Here is a 12,064-nt window from a genome sequence, read left to right on the forward strand (position 1 = left end):
TGGAACAGTCAGCACACCTGGGTGAACAGGTGAGGGTGTAGGAACAGGAGCATCGGCTTCTCAGTTTAATGTGTATACATGACTTCTTTGACTCGACACAAAGCCTGACTAAACAGGTCTGTTTTCAACCTGCCATGGACTTGTGGACTCCTGCTGCAGTCCCGAAGTCTCACCGTTTTATGGAATTCCTCAAACTCCCATACACTGTATATGGTATACTGATTAACCATATCCACAGCTATTACCATAGTTATTTCAGTCATTAGGAAGAACAGCAAACTGATGTTAATGCACTCATGAGTAACTCTTCACAATCATGTTGCTTGAACTTGAGCTGAGCAAGAGATAGACACCCCACCTTTGTAGCACCATTAACAATGTCAGTTTTGTAGATATGCACGATAGGTTTCAGCTATTGGCTTTGATTTATATTTGTGTGTTTTGTTTCTTTTTACTCTGTACATGAAATAAAAAAATAACAAATTTTCATAAATCCAGATGGTAAACGTCTCAGTAGGATAAATAACCTGTAGGACAAACAACAGAGTACAACTCTTTTTCTGGGGACTTAGATTAAGATGTGATAAGACGTGGGCTGAAATGTCATCAAACCTCGGTCAGCCACATCCACTGAATGAGACCAGTAGTGGTCGCATGGTTAGCCCCATGTCTTGCTGTGACATACAGTATGAATTTTATAAACTGGTGGTTGTAGGAAAAGCATGCTTTTCCCAAGCCGAATGCATTACACAAGTCATCTGGCTGCTTGCTCACCGTTAACATACTATACTACCTTGCTAACACCATTAAATAGTATGCACTTTTTTTTTTACAGCTTTTTATTGGATACTATTGGGGACTGGGTGTATTTAAACTTTAAATACGTTGGGCAGATGCAGGAAGTCCTAGTCCAGTGGTTAAATTCTGCGAGGCTTCCTCTGGTCTTCCTCTGTGACACCCTGGCGTGGTTGCTCCCAGCTCCAGGTCAGGCGAGGGCCCCTCCCCGTGGGAAAGCCCAGCTCATGTGACTGTGGTGGCCCTGGCTGAAAGCTGCGGTAGAAGCACTGGCTTTGCTGCTGCCAAAAGAATGGCAGGCAGAGGAGCTTCACACACACACACGCACACACACACACACACGTGCATGCACGCAAACACACACGCCGCTCACGCGAGACTCAGTCTAAACATTCAGCAAAAAACAAACACACATCTACACACTTAAGTACCCACATTCGGTATGCCACTCATCCACCCCTGTGCTGTTTGGATGACCCACTCTTCAGTCCTCACAGACACGGAGTCCCACCACAGGCTGAAACACACACATACACGCGCGCACACACACACACACACACACACACACACACACACACACACACACACACACACAGACAGACATTCCTTATATGAGCATACACACCCTTTTTGAAATATGAACTTTGAGAGAGAAAAAACACAACCAAACAAACAACCCCAGACAGAGAAACATTCATTCTTGCATGCATTGAAAAACCTCACTTCCAGTGTCCGGAACATGTTACTCTTTGATGTCTTGCCAGACATTTTAATAGCTTTTCTGAGGTAAAATATAGTGGTATTGTTTGTTATACTGTAATCACGGTCAACACACACATCATGCATCACTTATTTTGTTTGAGAAAAAGTAGCCCACATTCTGAAGCTCCTAAATGCATGTATGACATCCACTGTCCACATGAACAAGACAATGTGTTCCATAGTTATGTGAGCAGAATATGGCACTTTAATTTGCTGTCTATCTTGTTAATAGCGCGTACCACATGTCTTGTTTACAGAAGTGAAATCCTTTACATGTGTTGAAACAAGAGAACTGGAGTGTTCTGTGCATCTCCCCTGTCTAACATGTAGTTAAATGTTGCTAAAGGTCATTATTAGCTTAGACACTGATTGCGCATGAAGCCTCTGGTACCAAAGCTTATGGGCATACATGTATCCGTGTCTTTCCATTTGACCATAAATGCGCAGAGCACTATTCTTTGAGGCCGTGCGTGTGTGAGTGTGCGTACACATGCTTGCGTGTGCATTTAGATGTCTCTGTATGATGGAATTCTGGGAGTGAGACAGTGAGGATCACGCAAATTACAGTGTTTAGCATGAGAGCTGTAGGCAGACGCGATGAGGGGGCACACAGCGTGCCCAGTCTCCTTCGGGTGGTGCGGGACCTCCGCCAGCACCCACCGTATTTTCCCTCTGTGGCCACCGCTCGCACCATTTCCGTGGCCCCCTCTAGAGAGGGGTGGAGAAAACACAAACTGCCACCCTGCTCACATTGTGCCCAAAGGAATCTTGCAGATAACTGGTCTTCAGTCTGCGCTGTGGGCAGAGCCATCGTCTAGCGTCTTTCCCATGTCTCTTTTTCTTTTTTTTTAAACTTTGCCCAGGGACAAACACACAACAACACAAAGCAAGAATTTTGAAAAGGCACTTGTGTATTTATGAAATCTCCTCAATCACGTCCATGTCAAACGGGTAACATATGAGAATCCGAGAAAACTTGTGTTTAAATGATGAAACAAACAAACAAAATCAACAGAGATGATGGAAAGATGTTTATACTGAAGTATTGAAGCAGTCCATTCTTATCAGTTTGCCTCATGTGGCATTTTATGTAGAATATAATAGACATGGAATTCAGCCTTGACTTATAAAGTATACACTTTTGTTCCAGTTTGTTCACAGCAAATGTGTGGGAAAAGAGTGTTTTTTGAGTGTCAATAGATTTATCAGTGGATGTATCATTCTTCTCATTTTGATTCTTTTTTCTGTTTTTACTTCCCATCTGAACATAGTTGACATTATAAACATTTTATCACTTTCAATTCTTGGATACCCACACAGGAAGCTGTGTTTCTTGAGGACATGTTCATATTCTTGCACTCTAAACATTTTGTAATGTCTACAACCAGAAGTAATATTACTCATGAATGCCTCGTTCTAATGGCCAAGCAAGGCATGTCTTCTGTTAGTCCGGCCCATTGGCTGAATCAGAATGCCCCAATCTCTGTTCCCCAAGCTTGCGTTGTCTTACTGGAGCTGCTCACGCCCCTTAGCCGTGGGCTTGGAGACCCCAGAGCAGTGAAGGGCCTGAAGGACACCAGAGGCTGGCTAGTGGAGGATGACGAAGTGGAGGCGGAGATAGAGGAGGGGGAGGAGGAGCTAGTAGGAGGTGCCTGTGCAGAGTGTAAAGGTGAGGGACCTGTAGGGCCCTCTGGACAGGGCTCAGGCAGTCTGTGAGGGTGGGAGGAGACAGAGGGCAACCTGCGCACCGAAGATAGGGTGGGGTTCAACAGCGCCCCCTGGCGGCCGAGGGGTGCCACTGCGGGCGACGGGTAGGCCAGAAGGGCGGCGGTGTGAGGAGCCAGGTCTCGGCGGCTCACGGCAGGGAAGGGGGAAGCGGAGGCTGGGCTAGAGGAGCAGCCGAGCTGGGGGAACGATCCCCAGAGCCACGGAGGAAAGGGCAGTGTAGCTGAGCTCTGGTGGAGAGGGTCCAGCTCACAGGCACAGTGACTCAGGTGGGAGACCAAACGTGCGCCTATGGGGTCCGAAGACTCCGCGCCCTCCAGGGAGCTGAGGTACCTCACCACCTCCCCTACACACTCCCGAAAACCCAGCGTTCTGTAGTCCACCGCCAGCGCACGCACATCAAAGTAACCTTAGAAGGAAAATAACATGACAAATTCAATATGTCTCCGATCAAGTGGCAGCAGCACGTTGAATAGCCAGTGTTCTTCTGCAGAAATTAAGTGACAAGAAAATACAGCAGAAATGTTTCCTTTCACCCACCTTTTCCCCCCATGGCGTGCAACAGTTTGAGATGATCCACTGTCATTTGAAGAATCTCAGCCTTCTCCAGCTTAGATGAACCCTGACCAGAAGAAGTGAAGGAGATCTGTTTTCATAATTTTTAACAATGGGATTTTGTTAATGATAGGACTTGATACATTAAATTGTCAGATGAGCAGATTCAGCAAGTAACTGATGGCATGTCCAGCAGTATTAAAGATTTAGCCATACAAGATTTGCCATTATGAAAGTACTGAATGTGTTGCACAGCAACTGTCTCACCTGTTTCTCAAAGGCACTGGGCACAAGTCTCCTCAGCTCTGACAGACTGTGGTTTATCCTGTCTCGACGCCGCTTCTCAATTATCTAAATGCAGCAGAGATTATTTGGATGTAGAGATAAAGATCTTACAGATATGCTTCGCTAATTGCATTATTATGTTTTTTTTTTTTTACTTATTTGAGCCAGAAGCTTTGTGGACTACCACAAATGCGAATAAATGTGTAAATGAAGAAAAAGAATGAAAAAGACAGACTCACCCCTCTTCTCTTCTTGCGGGCTAAAATTTGTGAGGTAGTGCCTGGGGACATGGACCCAGTGACAGGGCTGAGACATGAATACAGAGAGAGAGGGAGAGAGTCACAGAGAGAGAGAGAGAGAGAGAGAGATGAAAGCTTTGATGTCATTGCATATTGTTGTCATTATTGTACTTAATATAATGCAGAGACACAGTTGCACATCATCAAACTCAATCTAATTTAACTTTGAAAACAGCTAGACACAGGAGCGCCTGGCAAAGAGAGAAAAAAAATGGATTATTTTGGTTTAACGCATTTCAGGACATTCGTTTCACTTGGCTGGCATGCCATACTTCTTGCATCTTAGAAAAGTGCGTTTTTTGAAGCCAAGAAGACACAATGATTCCATATCTTTAGGGCTTAAGCAGCTGGGGGTTTGCGTTCTTAGTAACTTACACATAGTTACTCACATCTAAAGACTAATACGCAGTCAGGGACTTGCCCAGCATGTTGAGGTTTGAATCATAAACTAAAACATAATGGTAAGTTCTGAGGCCAGAGCTGATATTTATTATTTTAGACACAAATTTCTTGCAGAGTTCCAAACTTTTCCACAGATGTGTATAATGTAAGCTTAAAATGTAAAACCTAAAGTTTTAAAGTTTTAAAGTTTACCTATTTAAGTAAAAAAATACAGTTTTCAGATCTGTTCCTGATTTCTAATGCGCTTAACCAAAAAAAAAGTAAAAACACTTGATTTGAGCGAAAGATCAGGACAAACGTGATGAGGGCCGGGGGCCTCAGAGTTTGAAGGTCGGGGTGTGTGGAAGAGACACACACACACCTTGACGCCATTTCAACAGGAAGAAATAACCAGCGTGAGGGAAGGAAGTGTGGGAGTGTCTATCAGCCTCTCTCACTTTCAGCATGTGGGAGATCGTGGTCCTGAGCTCTGAACTTGCTTTCAGAGAGACCAGTAGGAGACCGTGCAGGGGTGATACCTCAATCAGAAGCACTGGCAGCAGCAGCAGTCATCAGTACAGAGTGGACATCACTGACAAGTGTGTCAGCTCCAATCTCAGCACAATGTAATGTAATATTTAAATGGTGAATCCACTGAGAGTCTAAGTCCAGACGACTAGCACAGTACACTGCTAAGGTCTGCAACATTTACCTGGTTGTCACATTTAGAGATATTATAAACATTATAAATAGAAATATTATAAACGAAACTGCATAATTGAATGACAACTCTTCTTGTTAAAAGGGGTTACTACACAATTTAATCAGACTGACTCAACCTTTTGTGAAAACTCTGTAGTGAAATCCTTTCCAGTCTAAAGCTGGGCTACATCTTCAAAACACTGCTCATAAATGATCCATCTTTCACACTTCCAGGTACACATGCACATTCGGTGACTTCCGCATTACATATGACTCCCTCCCCGGTGCCCTTCATGGGCAGTGTGCTCTGGGGAGGGGGTAGGAGGGGGTAAACGGGGAAAGATGAAGGTCCAGGTGAGCATGGGCTCGGTCCTCACCAGTAACTGTCCTCCTGTCCAACATCGATCAGCTCATCCGTGTCTGACTCTGGAGAGCTGTAATCATGGGGTCTCTTCATGGCTATGCAGTACTCCTCTTGAGATGATCCGGTTGAAATGGTGGACCAATGGCGAATAACAACAGCACTTGATCCGGCGGAGAAACTTTTGGTGGTGATGGGTCCTTCTTCTACCCTCCGCAAACAACTGACAGTAAACCACGCAGCGTTCGGTGCCTGCACTTCTTTCTCTTTCTCTTTCTTTCTCTCTCTCTCTCTTTCTTTCTCTCTCTCTCTCTCTCTCTCTCTCTTTCTCCTTCTCCCTCCCACCACAATAGAGCTATGTTTGGGGAGCCTGTATTAGTTCTCACTCCTGCTCTTTCAACGTGGGTCTCATTCGTCTTCTTCTGTGGACCCCCAGTGCTCTGCCACTTGCCAAGTCACATTCCCTTGATCCTTTTTGTATAGTGGCACCAGTCTCTCTCTCTCTCTCTCTCTCTCTCTCTCTCTCTCTCTCTCTCCTCTCCCTCTCCCTCTCTCTCTCTTTAGCAGTGTTGCCAGTTTTGGCTTTCCCTTGGTATTACTCTCCTCTCCACCCCCTGTTGAGCCCTCCCCCTCTCTCTCTTTCCCCTTTCAATTAGCCTCTTCTGTCTTTTGCCTCATCCTCTATTTTTCATGCAATTCATGCAAATTCTCTCTCTCTCTCTCTCCCTCCCTCTCTCACAACCTTCTCTCACTCTCTCTCCTCTACTCTTTTAATTAGCCTCTTTCTCAGAGGACAATAGAGACAAAGCTGTGGGAATAGTGACTTTAAACTGGACTCTCACCCTGCGTCCCACACACACAAACACACTTAGATACGCTCACTCTCCTACCCACCCACCCACCCCCACACACACACACACACACACACACACACACACACACACACACACACACACACACACACACACACACACACACACACAAACACACGAGTGTGTGAAAATGGGCACCACTGGTCTCCACCATTCTGCCTATGCAGGGCGTTCCAGTGAGCTGGGAATGCCTGTGATTAGTGTGTGCAGGAGATGTCGGGCGGAGGGATTGCCGAGGTTGTGGCAGCCCTGCAGACGTGGTGGTGTGGGGCCTTGGCAGCAGCCCAGCGGGGGGGCACTTCACCCAGGGCGGAGAGGGACTGCTAAGCTGCCCTGATATGAACACTGACCCCATGACCTGTTGTCTGAAGAGAAAGACATGCAGGTCAAGAGAGGAATCAGGCAGTGAGTGTCTGAACAGAAGGATGGAGATAGGATACCAGTGCTTCTGCCTGCCTCTCTCTCTCTCTCTCTCTCTCTCTCACACACACACACACACACACACAGTTTTTTTTTTTACAAAAAGCCCACAGATTAACAAAATGCATACATATAACATTATACATGCATTATACATACAACTTGTGTAAAACATATATGAGCAGATCTGGTTGGATTGGCTATATGATGTAGTGGCAGCTTCCTACTGTGTGAGGATTTAAGCCTTTGATATAAAACAAAGTAAATCCAACAGCCAACTCATGCTGACCTTATGCCACATTCGGGGTATGTACCTTGAGCAATAGGTACATTTAGTAATATTTGTAAATTTCGCACTCATAAAAGTGTATTTTTTATGTCTTTGGTGTGCATGCAGACTGTAGTTCTGGATTGTGTTAATGGACTTCATTCATTGTGTTAATGGTTATTCTTCATTCACACATAACACTAGTGATGTGGACAAAAATGGTAAGCTATTTTTCCTGCCCACACCACACACACACACTTCATTCACACTTGCTGCCAGCACTTCGGGTACTTGTCTCTTGTCAATAGAAGGATTTAAATCTTCTGAAGTTAAAGCCTGTGGCTGTAATCACTGTGCTATCTTACAGCTATGTGAGTCTAATAACGTTAATAGCAAATCCTTCTGGCACCTAGCTGTCTGCTAACTACCCTATTTATTGTTATTCAATTACTCGTTTTGTGAAAAGTCATGTTTTAAATATGGCAATAGGGTGTATTATGATTATTACTGAAACTAAAAGTGGCAAGTCGTAAGACACATTTGAAGATCTTCCTCTAGCACAACGCACAATAGGAGCAACTGATAGGAGTTCAATTGAGCTTTGCTTTTCTTCACATTCATGTTTTCGTGCATGTAGACAGGCATCTTTCCATGGTCAGGTCATATGTGCGTGCATCTCTGTGTTAGCCTGTAAGCCTGTTCCCATGTCCTCCTGGGTCCTGAACTGCGTAAAAGCTGACGTCTCCCCAGCCTCCTGCAGACCCCATGGCACTACGAGCGGGAGACGGTGGATGTCGTTAGCAATAAAGCGGAAGCGTTGCTCTCGGCCACCGCCAAAGGCTTCTGGTGTGGTGTGTGAGTCAAGATGAGTGTAAAAGATCCCCCTGTCCCTCCATCCCTCTGACTCCATCTCCTTTCATTTCCAATCCCTCTTTTGCTTGGGTCTGGATCCGATTTTGAACTCCCCCATCTGAAAGCGAGAAGAAAGAAAGAGAGAAAAGAGCGATACATGAAGTCAGGCCTTTTGCAGAGTCTCTGCTGTTATTATTATCATCGCCCCACTTCAAAGCACGAGTTTCCTCTCCTTCACTCTGATTGGTTCTCTTCCACAAGGCTTCCTTGCCCTCTCTCACTCTCACTCCCCCTTCTCTCCATCCACCGTTTTGATCTGTGTCACGGCACGCTTCACTCTCCAGGGACGGTGGGTGAAAGCAGACAGGAAATGAGCAGACTAAGAAAGATCGGTACATGATTAAGCAAATGAGTAAATACATTTAAAAAATAAAATTTAGCACAAAAGGGGGAAAAAGAAGGGTGAGAGAGAAGAAATGCTGGCGTGGAGTTGGGGGGTTGTGGGGGGGGTTCAGAGAGATGTTTGGTGTTTTGTGCTCGGCCACTTCAGTGCCTTCAGAGTGCCCGTCCTTCCCCACCACAACAAGGGCGCCTCCACAGCTGAAGTGAACAAGCCCATATTTTTATGAGTCTCACACGCACACAGAAGAAAATGCGCACATGCTCGCTCTCACCCTCCTCTGTCCTCTGTCCTCCTTCTTTTGCACGCGCGTGCATGCACGCTTGTGCACACACCTACACAAAACCAAATCTGATTATGCGGTGTTTACGAGTCACCGTCATGCAACGCAGCGCGCACACCATGCACAAGCGGAGACAGATGCACATGCACACATGTGCACACACACACACACATTCAAACATTACATCCATACCCGTACTGTATTATTTATTCCAGCCAGTGTGCATGTGCAAACGTCCTTTGGGTGTACACGTTTGGGTGTGCACGTTTGGGTGTGTACGCTTGGGTGTTCTTTTTCATTTGACACAAGAGTGCTAAGAGTGCACGAAAAGGAGAGACCACGCTGGAATTCCACTGAGCCTTATCTGTCCCGCTGCTGTGAAGGCCTCCTGGGACCTGCCCACTTTAAAGTGTCCCACGTTTGTGCCCAGGCAGTGGGAGGTGAGGGGGGGTTTGTGGGTGTTCGTTTGGAGGCGGGTTACCCCAGAGTGCATGATGCCTTTTTCGTCTCCATCATTTTTCTTCAGCTGATTACTGATCCTGTAATCCGGTTTCAAATCAGTCTGGTTTTCAAATCATTTAGATATTTCCTTTTAACAGAAGCTGGGTTAAGTTGTGCATGGCATCATTTAATGAAGACACAGAAAGGGTGTTAGAGAGGTTGTTTGTGTGTGTGTGTGTGTGTGTGTGTGTGTGTGTGTGTGAGAGAGAGAGAGAGAGAGAGAGAGAGAGAGAGAGAGAGAGAGAGAGAGAGAGAGAGAGAGAGAGAGAGAGAGAGAGAGAGAGAGAGAGAGAGAGAGTATCCTGCCCAAGCACTGACTATGCTCGTAGGCTGGCTGCCTGTGACTCTCAAAGGCAGCTCCGCTATTTACCCACCGGGCCCTGCCCGCCTCATCCGGCTCCCAAAAGATAAATAAGGAGGGTAAAAGCCAGTGTAAAAAAGGACCCATTGTGGCCCATGGTGAGGTCCCTTTCAAGCCCTGTTCCCACAGTGCAGAACGGCGATAGAGTGGCTGACTGCGGTAACTCTCGCTGGTGCCGGGACCCAGACAGGCTGGGGAGGCCTCACCAGGCCACAAGCAGTCATTGTCTGTCGCCACAGAAACCAGTGTCTTCATGTCAGACATGTTTTCTGTTTGTTTTCTTTTTTATGTCTTTAATGTGGCTGGGGGAATGTTTCCCCTTTGCCCCCCCCCCCCCCCCCCCCCCAGCCCAATCCGCATTTCTTTCCCCCCTTTTTTTCTTCTCCCCCAAAATGCTGTCGTACCCCCTCTCTGTCGTTTTCTCCCTTTGAAAGATTGTCATTTGTAAAGCTCTTTAGTGGTAGGCAGGCCCTATCTTTGTCGTGGTGTTGCGGTCTCCCTCCCTCTGATTTTTTTTTTTATCTCAGTTTATGAGGTTTTGGCACAAGATGGTGCTTTTCTGGTTTTGAAAAAAAAAAAGCCATACAAGTCTAAAACAACAAAACCTATCCCCAAAGAATTGTGCAGTTCCCACACTAAGCCAATTTTCTTCTCAAGATTAAACAAGCTCCAGCAACTGAAGAGGAAGGGAAGAAGGAAGAGAAAAAAGTGGAAAAAGGGGGATCTGGTTATGATTCAAGTCCCAAAACCAAGAGAAGATGCCCCACCGACATCGAACGAGAAAAACTAATCCGAAGGGGGGGGGGGTTGCGTTCTATATTTAAGATTGTAAAGAATGTCAGTGTATGGTATGACTCACGGGATTTGCAGCTCTCCAGTAATCAGTTCATTCTGACTGAAGTCTTTGACCACATCACACACTTTACACCATCTTTCATGAGCTGGAGAAGCAGAGGAGGAAAGTCAAAATTCATTTTGTGCCTTTAGCCAATGCCACAGCGCCATTTTGGCATGACTACTGTAAATATTGTTGTCCTGTATTTGCAAACACTGTTTGTGTTTGGTTGTCTTGGAGGAGTGTGCGTTGTTAGCTGAGCTATTATCTGGGTTATGTGTTTGAACTGCAGATGTTGCTGAGTGTTGTTTTTACTCCTAAACATTTACATTTGTTTTCCTGATTTGCCAGAGCTGGTAACATGATGACAGGTTAAAGGAGAGAACATTCAGTAATTACATCCACTTACAATTCAGGCTGCAGTGGGATCCAAACTCGTACACTGTAAATGAAATTTACCATCTGAAAAACCACCGGTATGTCAAACAACAAAAACACAAAAAACAGCGAAATAATAATAACATTCAGCTTACGGTGCTGTTGTTGCCTATGAAGTTGGTGTGGCTATGAAGACTACAGTTTGTCGATGAGCACGTTTTATTCGTTTTGCTGTGACCTGTGAACTCTTCCAAACTCAGAACATTTCACTGACATTTTATCCACGGCGCTTGTCCTATCTCGTCCTTTGGGTGGATGTTTAAGAGAGCGCACATAGGCCTTTATAAAGAGGTGTCAGAGCACTCCATGAAGTTAATTTTAGAGCTCCTAGAGCAGGATTACGCTGGGTGTGCAGGAAACGTCAAGAGAGTTTGATGACCGTTGGGTTCTGCTGTTAGACTTGGAGTTACGTGTGATGAACATGCCATCTTGGCATGGCATTAGCTATGGATGAAATGCGTGAGAGAGAGAGAGAGAGAGAGAGAGAGAGAAAGAGATAAAGGACAGTAGGGCCGGGCTGTCCCAGCAGAGGTGGGCTGGGCTTGGTGCTGAGACGGCAGGGGAGAGGTGAGAGGCCGTTTCAGGCCCTGGCATGAGGTTGCTGTGCAGTGGGTGTTGGAGAACTGTCGGCCTGTGGTCGAGACACATGATTCTGAGGACTGCAGGCCTCCGGCTTCGGCTGGCATGCTGCTATGTTTGAACTTAATTACATCCAGCCAGCCCTGTCATTAGGGGACGGGGGTGAGTACCTCTGGCTGGCCTCTAGGTGGCAGCAGCGGGAGGCCTAACGGCTGCACGCCACTCACACATTCACTCACTTTGGCCAAAGCCAAAGTCACACTCTCTGGCACGGACGCAGGCTTATACAAACCACAGAGGCATGGACCAACGCACGCACACAGGCATTTGCAGACTCTCAGCGTTTACACAAATACAGTCCTACTACTATGAACGCAAACCCTTTGTACA

At 46.0% G+C, this 12,064-nt stretch overlaps 1 protein-coding gene and 1 long non-coding RNA gene across 3 annotated transcripts; both read right to left on the reverse strand.

Moving 5' to 3' along the window:
* Positions 1-2,456: 2,456 nt before the first annotated feature.
* On the reverse strand, positions 2,457-6,395 carry heyl (hes related family bHLH transcription factor with YRPW motif like). Of its 2 annotated transcripts, none has more exons than XM_077008606.1 (5): positions 5,882-6,395; positions 4,362-4,428; positions 4,105-4,188; positions 3,823-3,904; positions 2,457-3,691 (listed from the first exon to the last, which is right to left on the reverse strand). In XM_077008606.1, the coding sequence occupies exons 1-5, from the start codon at positions 5,959-5,961 to the stop codon at positions 3,024-3,026; spliced, it is 981 nt and encodes a 326-aa protein (XP_076864721.1). In that variant the 5' UTR covers positions 5,962-6,395; the 3' UTR covers positions 2,457-3,023. The 2 variants fall into 2 exon arrangements, with proteins under 2 accessions (XP_076864721.1, XP_076864720.1); XM_077008605.1 differs by having other exon boundaries at positions 3,823-3,928.
* Positions 6,396-6,764: 369 nt separating this feature from the next.
* On the reverse strand, positions 6,765-11,383 carry LOC143516217 (uncharacterized). The gene is made up of 4 exons (XR_013131608.1): positions 11,191-11,383; positions 11,067-11,099; positions 10,682-10,763; positions 6,765-8,395 (listed from the first exon to the last, which is right to left on the reverse strand). It is a non-coding gene; the product is annotated as an uncharacterized LOC143516217 (long non-coding RNA).
* Between the last annotated feature and the right edge of the window lie 681 nt (positions 11,384-12,064).

This window comes from Brachyhypopomus gauderio, chromosome 6 (assembly GCF_052324685.1).
Source record: "Brachyhypopomus gauderio isolate BG-103 chromosome 6, BGAUD_0.2, whole genome shotgun sequence".
Classification (NCBI taxonomy): domain Eukaryota; kingdom Metazoa; phylum Chordata; class Actinopteri; order Gymnotiformes; family Hypopomidae; genus Brachyhypopomus; species Brachyhypopomus gauderio.